General features: G+C 34.3%; 1 protein-coding gene across 2 annotated transcripts in view; it reads left to right on the top strand.

Moving 5' to 3' along the window:
- LOC106871048 (hemicentin-1) overlaps window positions 1-16,337 on the top strand; it is a 359,318-nt gene that overhangs the window by 295,962 nt on the left and 47,019 nt on the right. For both annotated transcript variants that reach the window (XM_052965571.1, XM_014917317.2), the window contains exons 41-45: window positions 10,704-10,891; window positions 13,012-13,093; window positions 13,839-14,010; window positions 15,028-15,125; window positions 15,867-16,040. In XM_052965571.1, the coding sequence (XP_052821531.1) occupies window positions 10,704-10,891; window positions 13,012-13,093; window positions 13,839-14,010; window positions 15,028-15,125; window positions 15,867-16,040 (714 nt within the window). The remainder of the gene's footprint in view (window positions 1-10,703; window positions 10,892-13,011; window positions 13,094-13,838; window positions 14,011-15,027; window positions 15,126-15,866; window positions 16,041-16,337) is intronic.

The raw sequence follows: 16,337 nt of genomic DNA on the forward strand, positions 1-16,337 counted from the left end.
AAAAGACACCATTTCGAGCGTGGCCGTTTTCGTGCGGGTGACACGTAAAAGCACCCACTACACTCTCTGAGTGGTTGGCGTTAGGAAGGGCATCCAGCTGTAGAAACTCTGCCAAATCAGACTGGAGCCTGGTGTTGCCATCCGGTTTCACCAGTCCTCAGTCAAATCGTCCAACCCATGCTAGCATGGAAAGCGGACGTTAAACGATGATGATGATGATGATGATGATGTTACTATACCCCTGTTGATATCAATAAGTTTTGAAAATAAGGAAGAATTTAGTAAAATAAAACTGTCATTATTAAACTGGTACTAAGAACTTAAATCAACAAAGAATTTAGATGATTTTAAAACAGGAATTTGTATCATAGAACAAGGGTCAGTCTCTGGCAGGTTAGTATCAAAAAGCATACTTTTGAATTAATTCATTTGCTATCTTCTCTACAAAATATATTTATATTTCCAATGAAGATTATATGGATTTAGTTTGATCTTCAGCTTTGTTTACAAAAGTTTAAGTTCTGGCAATGCTAAAAAAAAAATATTCAGGCCAAAAGTTTATATTGTGCATGGCTGTTGTCTTAATCAATACTATTGTATTGTCATGTATTGATAAAAGGCTTCTGTATATAAAGCAGTGTAAATGCTGGACGAGATATCCCTAAGGCAACTGTATTTATAAAAGAAACAGAAATTGTATTTACAAAAGAAGCAAACTTCTCCTCTTTGTGGATTCTAACAGGGTTGGATTAAGATCCACAGAAGCTCTAAGCACTTAAAAGATTTTGGTACCCCTATATATATATGTAATTCAAAATAATAAACCATAAAAATGAATTTTTGTTTTTTAAAATGAAACAAAACTGATAGTAAAACAGAAAATAATGTTTATTTTTGTATATTTCCACTTTATTTATATTCAAAAAGTTTTCACCTATTTTCTTTAATAGCGAAGTCTTTGATCAGATCCTCAAAATTAATCTTAAGTAACACATCTACTTCTATACTTAGTAGAGATAAGGTATCCCCAATATTATTTTAGCAAGTTTAAAGTAATTTCTTTTGTGCTGTAAACCATTTACTATATCTGTGATGCCACCCCACTCCACTTCCCTTGCTGCCTTAAGCACGTGCTTATTTTGCTTAATGGTTAATCCAGTGCTGGATTCCAATGACTGAGGTTAAGTCCTCCTGATTTTTCAGCATCATGAAGGAGACTACATTTACTTTCACGATTAACTGGTTGGTGTATTTTCACATATGTACCAGAGCTATGGGAAATACCAGATTTGATGGGGTAAAAGATGTACCACAATTTCAGTAGTGCATATTTGGAGGAAACAATTAGTACATTAAAGTTTACAGGAGCCCAGTTTCAAATATACGACTCAAGGTGGTTTTTTGAGACACATTTTTTTAAAAAAACGAAGTGCATTTTATATGCAATCAGATACAGTAACAATGCATTTAGTTTTTTCAGTTTCTTCCTACCTAGGTTGAGGTAGAGTAGAGTTCAGGCTGCAGTAGTGTATATATGTTGAGTTCCCTGGATTTGTAAACAATGAAGGTACTCTTTTGTTTATTGTTGAAAAGTGGAAAAAATTGGTTTGGTATGAAGAAGAGGAAAAGTCTAAAATTTCAGGCAGTAACTTTCATTGAAGAAATATTTTCTGATAATACTCAAAGAATAGATTGGGAGTAGTAAGAGAAAGTGAGAGGGAGAGAATGAGGTAGAATGAAGGAAAGAGAGGAGAGAAACTAGTGAAGAATAAAGATGTAGGAAGTGGCAATGTGAAACATGTGTTGGTAGGAGGAGGGCAGTCAAATTGGGGAGATAGTCAACAGGAAGGTTAGCAAATTTGATAAATTAGGAGAAGAGCGGTGGGTATGGAAATCAGAAGAAGGGAAGACAACTAGGAGATAATAAAGAATGCTTACTAAATAGAAAAAGAAGCAGGAAGGGAGGTGAAGAGAATCAAAAATATAATGGAGTCTGCCAAACTGCAAACATATTAAAGTATTGTTTGCTGCATTGCTATTATTAAGATCAAGGAAGACAGTGAGCTAGCGGAATTGTTAGCATACCGGGCAGAATGCTTAGTAGCATTTTGTCTATCTTTGCTTTCTGAGTTCAAATTTCACTGAGGTTAATTTTGCCTTCCATCCTTTTGAGGTTGATTAAATAAGTACCAGTGGAGAACCAGGGTCAATGTAATCAACTAGCACCTCTCCCAAACTTGCTGGCCTTGTACAGAAATTTGAAACCATTATCAATATCATGGAAAAATCCAGAAATAAGCTCTGGACATTACACTCTAACTCTTTTTGTTCGGTACTAAATTACTGTACATTTCCTTTTTCTTACTTTTTTTTCCTTTTCCTTTTGTAAAATTGCAGCAGTTTCTGTGGGGAGTATAATAAGATATCACTTACATTCTGGAAGAACTATTTTAACCAATTGCAGTGGAATTGTATTAGGGACCAGGTATCAGTGATACAACGAATATTTTGATACCTCAAGAAATGAATAAAAAGTGAATTTAACAAGTTTTGTGTGTTTTTAGATGTTTAGAATGGCTCCTCCACTCTGTAATTTCTTCAGTTTCAGCATACAGTCTCAGACCAAGTCATTTGCCTGACAAGTACTACTCCAAATGATAAGATAAATGCTTTTAAATACTTGATGAGAAAATAAAATTAGTTTATCTAGAGGATTACAACAAGATCTGTTTCCATAAACGAAGCTAAACAACATAACTTCTTTTACAAAGGAGATTTATGTAATTTTGTTTTTGTATTTGGTTTTCAAGATTCTTCATCTGAACTCGTGTGTTGGGATATATTTTGTTGTGCCTTGGGAGGGTCATTATGCCAATAATAAACACAGTTACTGATTCCATTGCACTTCTTTATTTTCTTATTTGTCAATTAGTTAACTGTTTATCCAATTAACTAATCAATTGCTTGATTAATCATTCAGTCAATTAATCAATCAGTTTAGTTTGTCAAAGTCCTTTTGTCGGCATTCACAACCTCATTTATGACAGAGATGGAATAGAGAAGGTATGCCTTTGATGAGGTCATGAATGGCACTAAAAAACTTTGATATACTTGATTGATTGAGCAAATAATTAATCAAGCAATTCATTAGTCAATTGGTTAAATAGTTAACATATAAAAAAAGTGCAATGGAACTAGTGCATGCATTTATTATTGTCATAATAACCCTCCCTAGATGCAAAATATTTGTGTAATGTTTATAAATACAGTTTTGTTTACTCCTAGAAATCTCCACTATATTACTACATTAACTTACCTTTGAAACGTTGCTTAAATCAACAATGTTATTTTTAAATATTCTTCAACATTAAATCTTTCATCTTGTTTCCAATGATTTTCCACAATTTTGCATTATTTTCAAACTAAACAACTGTAATTGTAATTGTCTCTTTTTTTATTTTTATTTTTATTTTTATCAGTATTTTCTAAAATATATCAGAAGTTTTGTTAAAAACCTACAAAACAACTGAGCTTGTGTTTTTGCTTGAATTCTTTTCAAAATTATTTAGCTAACATTGTCTGCCAATAATTTCATACTCTAAAACACTGCTTCACACCAACAAAAATATCACCACTTTGATTCTGTTTTGATTGAGTGATCTCTTTCAGCTAAGTCCCAGAACTTTACCCAGTATTAGTTAACAGCATACATGTGGGAAAAGATGTACCATGGTTCTTTTCAGTGGCCATTATGTCTTTTTAAACAATCTCAGTCTTCAAAAGAAATTTTAAGTGTTTCTCTTTTACACAGTAAATTTTTTTTTTTCTCTTACTTGATTCAGTCATTCGACTGCGGCCATGCCAGAGCACCACCTTTTAGTCAAGCAAATCGACCCCAGGACTTAGTCTTTGTAAGCCTAGTACTTATTCTATCAGTCTTTTTTGCCAAACTGCTAAGTTATGGGGACATAAACACACCAGCATCACATGTCAAGCAATGTTGGTGGTGGTGGGGGGAGGGGAAACACAGACACACAAACATACACATACACACATATATATACATATATACAATGGGCTTCTTTCAGTTTCCGTCTAGCAAATCCACTCACAAGGCTTTGATCGACCCGAGGCTATAGTAGAAGACACTTGGCCAAGGTACTATGCAGTGGGACTGAACCTGGAACCATGTGGTTGGTAAGCAAGCTACTTACCACACAGCCACTCCTTTATTGAAATATTTGATATATAGGTGCAGGAGTGACTGTGTGGTAAGTAGTTTGCTTACCAACCACATGGTTCCAGGTTCAGTCCCCACTGCATGGCACCTTGGACAAGTGTCTTTTACAAGACAGAAACTGAAAGAAGCCTGTTGTATGTGTGTGTATGGGTGGGTTTGTGTATGTGTGTGTATTTGTGCATCTGTGTTTGTCCCTCCCACCATCGCTTGACAACTGATGCCAGTGTGTTTACGTCCCCATAACTTAGTGGTTTGGCAAAAGAGAGACCTATAGAATAAGTACTAGGCTTACAAAGAATAAGTCCTGGAGTCGGTTTGTTCGACTGAAGGCTGTGTTCCAGCATGGCCACAGTCAAATGACTGAAACAAATAAAATGATAAAAGAATATATTATTCATTTGTTTCTTTTTTACGTCCATTTCCCCATGCTAATTGGACTGGATGAAGACTCATTGCAGCAGTATTTTATAGCTGGATGCTCTTCCTGTCCCCAAACCTTATCTGTTTTGCTAGTAAGGGATTTTTTTCTATTCCACTGATCTTCACAAGTTAAAAGCACAGAACCACAGAACATATTGTTTACAGAGAATGTAAATAATATAACACCATTTTGTTCAGAGTCATGCGAAGACATGCAGAATGTAAACATTCACACACGTATACACACACACACACACACACACACTCATGCACCTACCTTTATACACATGCATATACACATGCACACACACACACACACATGTACTTATGTATGTATGTATGTATGTACAAACAAAAGACTTCACCAAGGTACCACAGAGTAGGATAGAACCAAAAACCATTTGGTAATGAGGTGTACCCTGTATCCACACAGCCACACCTAAATATTATTAGAATATTAGAATAGAATAATATTTTAACTTATATTCAGATATTAAGTAATAGAATATTATTTCCTTACCATTTGTGATACCATTTTTACATAAATAAACAAAGCAGTTGTTGACAATTTTATGTCTTTCAGCATTATTACAACCAGTATTACCATTGTCATCATCATCATCATCATTATGGTGTGCATCAATTTTTGAGAATATCGTTCTTTATTTGATATAAGCATTTTATTTATTTATTTATTTATTTTGCAAACCTCTGATAATATGAAAACATTTATATCACAAATTTTGTTTTAACACATCAAGATAACTTAAAGGAATATTTATCCTACTCCTCCTCACCATCATCGTCGTCGTCGTCGTCATCATTTAACGTCCATTGTCCATGCTGATATGGGTTGGACAGTCTGACCAAACCTAGGGAGCTGCACCAGACTCCAGTCTGATTTGACATGGTTTCTACAACTAGATGCCTTTCGTAATTCCAACCACTTTACAGAGTGTGCTGGGTGCTTTAATTGGCACCAGCACAGGTGCTTTAATTGGCACCACACAGGGGCTTTTTACATGGCACTGCATGAGCACTTTTATATGGCACCGTATGGGCGCTTTTACATGGAATCACCACAAATGCTTTACACCACCAGCAGGATTAGTCTTAACACTTCTCTTGCGAAGTACGGGTCTTCATGAGTATGGCCAGGCGCCAGGTGTCTTGGTCTTTTGTCATCTCACCTCAAGGGTTCAATTTCTTGAGGTTGTTCTTCAGCACTTCATCCCATGTCATAGTTATTTATATCATTTTTGAGTACTACCCATTTTTTTAGAAATTTAAACACAACAAACTAGATCCACTCAAACAAAGCTGCCTCTACATGGTCACTCAATCTGCCAGAAATATTAGCCTTATTTCCCTCAGATTGTACCTAATTATCTTAAATGAGGAAAAGACGCATCAGATAATGCAGCTATAAACATACTGCTAATATGACAAGGTTGGATGGTTATGACTGGAAGGTTTTGATCATAAGTCATCTCAGCCAGGCTGCACTGGTGGTACTAAACAACAACAACAACAACAGCATCAGCAATAGCAACAACAACAACAAAAATCTAAATTTGATTTTCTAACTAACTAAAATGTAGCATGTCTTATCTATTTTGTGATATTCTCTCTAAATGTCTGAAACATCTTTCTGAACTGAGAGTTTGGTATCCATCTCAATATTCAGAGCAATTTCAAACTCAACACACACTCAATAATTATTTCATCTTTGACATTAGTACCTCATATACTGATCTTTAAAGGCCAAGATAATCTCAGAAGAATTTATATTGCAGATCCATTTATTCTGAACTCGTTTCTGATAAATGTCACTGCCATGGGATTATGTTATCTTGTTCCAATATATCAAGTTCCAATAGCTTTATCCTGTTTTAGTATATTAATATTTAATATTGGTTTCAAATGTTGGCACAAGGCTAGCAATTTCAGGGGAGGGGATAAGTCAATTACACTGACCCCCAGTGTTCAGCTGGTATTTATTTTATCAACCTGAAAAGAATGAAAGGTAATGTCAACCTCGGCAGAATTTGAACTCAGAACATAAAAATAGAGGAAATGCTGCTGTGCATTTTGCCCGGTGTGTTAATGATCCTGCCAGCTCACTGCCAATATTAAAGATTAATATTTAATATTCAAGACATATACATACCTGGAGGTGCAGGAGTGGCTGTGTGGTAAGTAGCTTGCCTACCAACTACATGGTTCCAGGTTCAGTCCCACTGCATGGCACCTTGGGTAAGTGTCTTTTCCAATAGCCTCAGGGCAACCAAAGCGTTGTGAGTGGATTTGGTAGACAGAAACTGAAAGAAGCACATATATATGTATATATATGTGTGTGTGTGTGTGTACGTTTGTGTGTCTCCCCACCATTGCTTGACAACCGATTCTGGTGTGCTTACGTCCCCATAACTTAGCAGTTTGGCAAAAGGGACAAATACAATAAGTACTAGGCTTACAAAGAATAAGTCCTGGGGTTGAGTTGTTCGACTAGAAGTGGTGTTCCAGCATGGCCGCACCACAGTCAAATGACTGAATCAAGTAAAAGAATAAAAGAATGCCTACTTACATATAAAAAGGAACATTAACACATTCATACAGTTGCTTTAATCATAAAACAATCTTAATATATGTATCTGTGTATTCTAAAATATTTATGTCAAGACATATTTAATGTATCATCGTCACCATCTTCATCCCCTTCATCCCTATCATCATTTTAATGTCCACTTTTCCATGCTTGCATGGGTCTGCTAGAGTTTAATGAGGCAGATTTCCTACAGCCAGATGCCCTTTCTATTGCCTACTTGTTTGTAAGAAAGGTAATATTTCCCTGTAGCCAGATATTTTCCCCAAAATATTGAAAATAAATGACACTGTTTGTTTGACAGTGACATCCATTTACAACTATCATACCATGTTGAGACAAGACAACACACACCCACACACATGTACACTCACACACTTGCACAGTCACATACACACACACACACAATGGGTCTCTTTCAGTTTCTATTTACCAAATCCACTCAGAAGCTTTGAAAAAGAAAAGCAACATGGCAAATGATCTTAAGACATGGTCTCAGTTTAATACACATTTCTTTATCAGAGGTACTGGCATGGGTGCACAATTAAGAAACTTGCTTCAGAACCATGTGATTTGAAGTTCAGTCCCATTGCATGGGACCTTTGGCAAGTATCTTCTACTTTAGCCCCAGGCCAACCAAAGCTTTGTGAATAAATTTGATAGACAGAAACTGAAAGAAGCCTGTCATATATATATATATATATATATATATATATATATACAGGTTTGTATGATTGTGTATAGAAGAATATATTAATCAATGAAATTCCATCCTAGTCTGATTTTCACATTTCATTACTTACAATTTTTACAATTTTACATTATTATAATAATAGAATATTAGATATTTATTGTGATAAAACTAGTACTTTCATGCATTACACAATCATCAGGTTTATGTAATAGTAGTGATATATATATATATATTAATCACTATTATTACATAAACCTGATGATTGTGTAATGCATGAAAGTATCATCTGAACGTGTTTGCTGTCAAGCCCACCATACTGGCTCCTGTACCAGTGGCACATAAAAAGCACCAACTGATCGTGACCGATGCCAGTACCCCCTGACTGGTTCCTGTGCTGGTGGCATGTAAAAAGCACCATTTGAACGTGATCGTTGCCAGGTACACCTGACTGGCTCCTGTGCCAGTGGCACGTAAAAAGCACCCACTACACACTCGGAGTGGTTGGCATTAGGAAGGGCTTCCAGCTATAGAAACTCTACCAGACTAGATTGGAGTCTGGTGCAGCCGCTGGCTCTCCAGACCTCAGTCAAACCGTCCAACCCATGCCAGCATGAAAAACAGACGTTAATCGATGATGATGATATATATATATATATATATATATATATACAGGGAGAGAAAGAGAGAAATAGAAGGACGTGGGTGTGCATGTGTTTGCATCTCCTTCCTTTGACATCATGCAGTAGTTGCATGCAATAATCTTAAACAAGTGTCATAGTCATACAATCAGTGTTGTTTGTTTCTAATCTTCTGTAAAAACGTTCTGCTATAGGAAAATATCACCATGTTTGGAAACAAATGAGGGTTGGTGATAGGAAAGGCATCCAGCTATAGAAAATCTGTCTCAATAAACTCCATTTGACTCCTGCAAATATAGCAAGTGGAATTTAAGATAGTGATGATAAGGATGATGATGATAATGGTGACGATGACAACTGTATACATCAAAAATAAAAAATAATAATGGATGTGTTGATGGTGCCACATAAAAAGCATTCAGTCCACACTGTAAAGTGGTTAGCATTTGTAAAAGCATCCAGATGTAAAAACCTTGCCAAAACTGACCTTGTCTGTGCTGGTACAACATAAAAGCACTCAGTTCACTCTGCAGGGTGGTTGATGTTAGGAAGGGCATCCAGCTGTAAAAATCATGCTAAAATTGGCAGTGAAGCCTGATACAGTCTTCTGCCTTGCCAGCTCCAGTCAAACTGTTCAACCCATGCCAGCATAGAAATCAGACGTTAAATGATGATGATGATGATGTATTGAAATATGAACCCACAAAGAACTTTGCTCTGCTGAACTTATTCTTGGAACATTATTCGTGCTAATATTATTTCTTGACAATATCATTTCTCACGGTAGTTTACATACTGCAGTGAGAAAGCTCTAAATATATTTTGTGTAGTGGAAATCTTTCTGTTGTGAGCATTCAGATTATGTCTCTGCACAGAAAGTAATTTAATATCTATTGACATGCTGCTTCAACTGCAGCAATGCCAAAGTTGTAGTTTCTTCTTTTCTTTTGTTCTACCAATCGCTGATGTCATTTAAAGGTCATGGGTACTGTTTGTTTTTTATTCCTCCTATAACTAATCCATAACAAAATTTTAAAATTCACTCAAGGTAATCTTAGAAATGTGAATTTTAAAAATGAACTCAAAGAAGTTGGGTGCACATTTATTTATCTTTTTTTAATTTTTAATCTTTTAATCAGGAGAGAAAGGTAATGCACATGACCTTTTTCAGGATCCCTGATTGGTGGGAGGAAGGTATTCTCAAACAGAAGATCTGGTCCAAATGTATACTCTCTCCACTAAAAGCACCCAAGGACCATGTACTTCCTTCCTTTCCAATGGCCCTTTGCACCCTGTGATGCAAAGGGCCATTGAGAACTTCTCTCTACTATTCTTGATTCTGGACTGTCGTTTCTACTTCTCCCCAGTTGGATCCCTGCTTCTTCAATTCTTGTTAGTTTTGAATTGCCATCAATACTTTTGTAACTTTTCATTTTTCTATGTCAGGGTGTTAACCCTACACTAACCTATTTTTACCTGTGGGAGGAGGTGGTCTATATTAACCTGGCCTCTATCCTTTGACCTGTCCAGCATGGGCGGCCCTATTAGGAGCTTGTGTTCTGTTGGCATGGCTCTCAAGATCTTTGAAGTACAAAAGCCACCACATCACAACAACGGTTGGTCCTTGTGGTAGCAAGGACCATGGGTGGGGGATATTAAATGGAGGGATAGATTATTTTTCTTTGCATTTACATCAGGAATAAATTACTTCTTGGTACTTGAATTCATGGTACTTGATTTAATTCATGGTACTTAATTCTTGGTACTTGAATTCATGTTGAAATTCAGTCTCTTATTCCATAGTTGGAATCGATTGCCATTACTCAGAACTTTATACCTATTTCAAGTACATTTCCCAATGTTTTAGGAAAGTTGACAAAGAATTTACCAATATATTCAATTTATTTATTCGATGTATTTATGATCAAATGAACAAAAGAGAATTCAGCACACTGCAAAAAGAAAAAAATCATCTAGCTATTTATGTAACACAATACAAAATACTGAAACAACATAATTATTTAAGTAATTTGACATTAATTTTATTAACTAATTATATATGAATTTTTTTCTTAAAATGTTGCCCATTCTTCATATTTCTTTTAGTGCCTCCACAAATTTTATTTCCTCCTGAAAGTCAGGTAATTTCAGAAGCAAGGGATGTGATACTGTCTTGTACAGTTGATGGTGATCCTCCACCAAGAATTCTTTGGATGAAAAACAGCCAGCCTATAGAACTGAGCCACCGAATACAGGAATTTGGAAATGGAACCCTTATTATCTCAAATACAACTGTGAGTAGTGGGGCTTTGTCTCTTTACATTTGTTACTAATCTTCATGTGTACTCACATTGACACCATTTGGGCAGCAGTGATATTTTCCTATGTCCCACAGTTTGGTGGCTTTGTGTGTGAAGACCAATGGAGCAAAGTATCTTATTCGGTATCAGAAAAAGCATTTAGCCATAGAATACTGCCTCAACAAATCTCATTCAACCAACCCCAGCAAGGAAAAAGTAAACATAAAAAGAATGGTGGTTGTGATGGTGGCAGTGGTGGTAGTTATAATGATTTAATATTTATTTTGATATGTGACAGAAAAGTTCCATAAGTTTCTTGTTAATATATTTCTTGATAACAAAATCTTAAGTCACTGAGTTAGTGAAGCAACCTTACTTAGTTCTAGTTAACTCACTACCATATAGTTTAGCTTCATCAAATCAACAGAGAAGCCCCTCTATAGTTACTTGGCCTGCAAGAAATAGCAACCACACAACTACACCTCACTTAAATCACATCATACAATATTATATAACATCAATGTTCATTAAATTACATTATTCTTACATGTCCCTAAAAACAAGGGATGATCATTTCTGTAATTCCTGACATAGCTATAAACCTTTGATTGAAGGTCTGCTCATTCAGGATTCACTCGGAACCAAGTAATGACTTTATAAAACGTAAGAAACTACCATAAATGTTACCTCTAATTCTAGCTTTGAATTAATCAGATCAACTTTACTTATCATTTTTATGGAAGAGCCTCAATAAAAAAGGGTTGATAAAAAAGTACCAATCTAGTATAAGGGATTGGTGATACTGGAAGAACAGCATCTAAGTTCAAATCTTGTTATGGCCTTCCTGTGTGGTAACTTAATCCATCACTCAGTTTTAACATCTATCTCCTTAGGCATGGCAATGGGGTTAAGGAGCTTGCTTCCCAACCATGCAGTCATGGGTTCAGTTCCACTGTGTAGCATCTTGGGCAAGTGTTTTCAACTATAGCCCTGTGTTGACTAAAGCCTTGTAAGTAAATTTGGTAGATGGAAACTGAAAGAAGGCTGCCCGTTCTATAGATACATGTGTATTTGTGTATGTATGTGTGCATGGGTGTGATGTGTATGGATGTGAATTTTTTTGTGTGTACCTTTGTCTAGACATCACGTGATGGTTGTAAAATGAGTATCATCATCCTACAAGTGATATCGTCGGTCTTCCATGAAAAAAAGTCTGGTTATGGGAAAATATGATGCTACTAGAAAACAGTGAGAGCTGGTGACAGGAAGGGCATTTAACCATTCAGTATCTCCCTCAACAAATTCCATCTGACTAATGCAAGCATGGAAAAGTGGACATAAAAATAAGGATGATGATGATGTCAGAAAAAAGGTGGGAGCATTAAACTGGTTACCTTGGGTACCTTTAATAGAATCCACCCTGTTGCAAGCATCAAGGAGAGATCTCTGGTTTAAGGATGCCTCCTTCCCTCTCTCTTCTCCCACCTGTCTTGGAGGCTCTGTAAAGGATCATAAGCTAAAAGAAAACGCAAAAACTTGCCTTATTAGCTTTAGTGCGCTGTCTAAGCAATAATCTTCATGTCCCAGTCACTCATTATAATATAAGGCAGACATAAAGCATTAATTAACTACCTATTGATCACTCTGAGATTCTACTATATTCTTTGAATTGACTGCACTACATTCCCATGAATACCAACCAATAGAGATAATGGACCAGCAACTTTTAAGGAACTCAAAAGTTATGATCTTAACTTTGAATTAGTGCTTTGAAATACATGATTATCACCAACATGAATTTGTAAGAACTTTGTCATATATAAAACAAAAATAAATATTGCTAACTTCTTCTTTGTACTCCTCCATTTCAAATGTGTATTTCTAATCCCATCTCATGTTGTGATGGGATGGCTATTTCCCTTGCAATTAACAGACTTTGCCAGAAGGAACCATGTGTTTAAAGATTATTTTCCAGAAAAGTTGAATCTGTATAATTTTTGACTTCCAAATATATTTTATGTATAATATTTACAACATAATAAGTAACTACTTTTTGGTTCATTTCAATTAATTTTAGTTAACAAAATAAATTTACAAACTCATTTTCTTTTCAGAGTTTAGATGCAGGAGAATACAAATGTGTAGCCACAAATGATGCCGGAAGTACAGAAAGAGTTGCAATATTGGATATTCAAAGTAAATTAATATTTTAAGCATTTACTATATATATGTGTGTCTTGGTTATATATATATATGACCAAGACATTTTTGCATTTAAATAATAATCTAAGACCAGTTTTAACATTTCTTACTTTTATCAACATTATAATTTTCTTTTACTCGTTTGTTACCAAATTTCTGTTGAAATTCATTATCTCTGTTTCAATTCATTTGGACAATAATGTAGAATTTAGTAAAATAACTTTGTCTTTATTAACCTGTTGCCTGAAACAAATTATTGTGAAATTTAGATGGCAGATTTTAATTTAAATCACTTTAATCAGGAAGTTTGTAACATAGGATCAACTATTAGTTCTAATGGGTTGGTATTAAAAGGGCATTCATACTTGTAAATATTTCCAATTACTTTTAAGTTTCTTTATGATTACTTGCAGTTTTTTTGTCTTACTTCACCTTTTTGTTTCCAGACTTTCCAATAAATCAAGTTTGTTATTTAATCCTCAATGTGATCTCACAATACCTGTTCTAAAATTCAAGGAAAATAATCACAATTCCTGAAACTTCCATATGTCAGTAGTATGATTCTTACTAATAAAATTGATAAAACTTTATGAGAAACCTATAATTAAAGGAACTTTTAAACCTAGGATCAGTCATAGGAATTTAAATATTATAAAGATTATTAATCTATACATGCAAATTGCTGTGTGTTGTAATTACATTACAATTTTTTAAAATTTATATTTAAAACTGTTTATAGATTCTCCAAAATTTAAACTGAAACCCAAAAATACCAAAGTTGACCAAGGAAACCAGGTTACACTGGATTGTGTTGCTGAAGGAAACCCAATTCCTGAAGTAACTTGGGTAAAATATTCTGTAGATATTTCCTCAGAAGAACGCTTTACTCAGCTACCAAACAATTCATTGAGGTAAATTTTACAAACATTTGTTCTATTTTAATTCAAAACTGGCAAAATCGGGTTTTTTTTCTTTCCCTGTTTATGTTTTAAACAAAAATGCGTAAATAAAAAGAATACATATATAGCAGTGGTCCTCACATTTTTATTCTCTCATATTGATATGGGAAGAACTGAGAACTAGAAACACTATGGAAACAAGATTAAGCTGCAGCTGCAGCCACAGTCATGACAGATGAAGTTTAATTCATATCCATATCTTATATATTTACACATTTTGTTTTACGAAAAAGTATAAGCATGCATTTAGTATTCAAATCAAATTTATTATTCAATTACTTATAAATTTACTACAAAATTAATTTTAATAGGACTTAATTTTCTGAAAAGTGTTTGGAATATTTCCTTATATGCCATAAAAGCATAAATTACTCAGAACTAGCATTTGTGACTTTCTTATAAAAAACACAACTTCTGTTTTCTACTTTGGAAATTATTTTGATGGACATATGTATGTATCGATGTGTGTGTATGCAAGAATGCGTGTGTGTGTGTGTGTGTGTGTGTGTGTGTGTGTGTTGATGTGACCCCTTGCTTCAACATCACATGACACTTGATGAGTGTTGCCATCAAACAAGCAGTGCCATTTGCATCTAATCTTCTGTGGAAAAAATTATCTGACCATAGAAAAAATATTGCCTTCCTAGCAAATAGGTGATGGTTGGCAGCAGAAAGGGTATTCAATTATAGAAAATTTGCCTCAACAAACTCTGTTCAATTCATACAAACAATGAAAAGTAGACATTAAAACGATGATGATGCTGATTGTTCTCCTAAAAGATAATTTTCCAGGTTCCTTTACTTCCTTGTAATGGTAAACTAAGGGAAATAGTTACATAGCAAGACTAATGATAATATTCCAGTACAGTGGAATACAAATTCTTGTTTTATATATCCAGAATTTTTCATGTAATTCCCATGACAGAACTTTATACCCTTAGCTATTTAATATTTTTTTTTTTATCTTAGAATTGTGGGAGCCCAACTCACAGATTCTGGTCTGTATACATGTTCAATTAGAAATTTTCTTGGAGCAGAACATGCTCAGGCTACCCTAACAGTAGTTGGTGAGAACTTTTATCCATTTTAAACGTATTTTTTGTAAAAATTATATAGTTATATTGTATCAGTATTATTATGTCTACATGATTGAAATGCATTTTTTTATTATTTTTCATTAACTATTAGCTCTAATTTTTTAATTCTATATTTTTATTTTTATGTTTTATTTTTATTATATATTACATATATTAGGTATTAATTATTATATATTTATTGTATTACATTTATTGAATTATATTTATTGTATTATGTTTATTCATCATCATCATTATTATTATTATATGTATATATATATATATATATATATATATATATATGTGTGTATATATATGTTATTTATTTTATTTCATTTATTTTAGTATATTATTTAACTTGTAAAAAAGCTTTTCAATATTGTGCCTACATTTGAAGCATTTCACATATCAAGATCTTGGAGTAGAAAACCACTTATTTTGTTTTAACATGTATCTATATAGTTTTGACTATAATAGCCTCTAATTATTTCGTGGCTAATCACTAGAATAATTGGAGTGTTGGATAAAATGCTTTATGGTATTTAGTTGTGGTCTTTTATATTCTAAGTTCAAATCTCACAGAAGTCAGGTTTGCTTTTCATCATTCTGGGGTTGATAAAATAAAGTAACAGTCAAGTATTGAGGACAGTTTACTTTCCAATCATGTATCATAACTGTGGCTGGGATTATAAAAGAAGACTAATGAGTCATTGCTGGATATATTTATTTTAGTTCATGGCATGTGGTCATCCTGGAATGAATGGTCAGAATGCAGTACAACTTGTGGTGAAGGAAGGACATTCAGAACACGTTTATGTGACAACCCTGCACCAGTAAATGGTGGAAATCCTTGTGTTGGTTCTCAAAAAGAATCCATTCCTTGCAGTACATTGAATGATTGTCCAGGTAAAGTCAATACACAAACATGTTTACCTCATATATATCTGTATCTGTATTAGTGTGTGTGGGGGGGAGGGGGTGTATACACACAAACATACACACATATACACATACATATGTATGCAGATATATATATATATATATATATATATATATATGTATACATGTCTCTTAAAGGATAGAGCTCAAAATCAATGCATTGAAGATACTTTATTGCAGCAACAATTATAATAACAGAAACACCCACAATAAGCCAAACCTATGCACATTTCAATAGGGTATCCCGGAAAAATAAACCACATC

The sequence above is a fragment of the Octopus bimaculoides genome, chromosome 2 (genome assembly GCF_001194135.2).
Source record: "Octopus bimaculoides isolate UCB-OBI-ISO-001 chromosome 2, ASM119413v2, whole genome shotgun sequence".
NCBI classification, from domain to species: domain Eukaryota; kingdom Metazoa; phylum Mollusca; class Cephalopoda; order Octopoda; family Octopodidae; genus Octopus; species Octopus bimaculoides.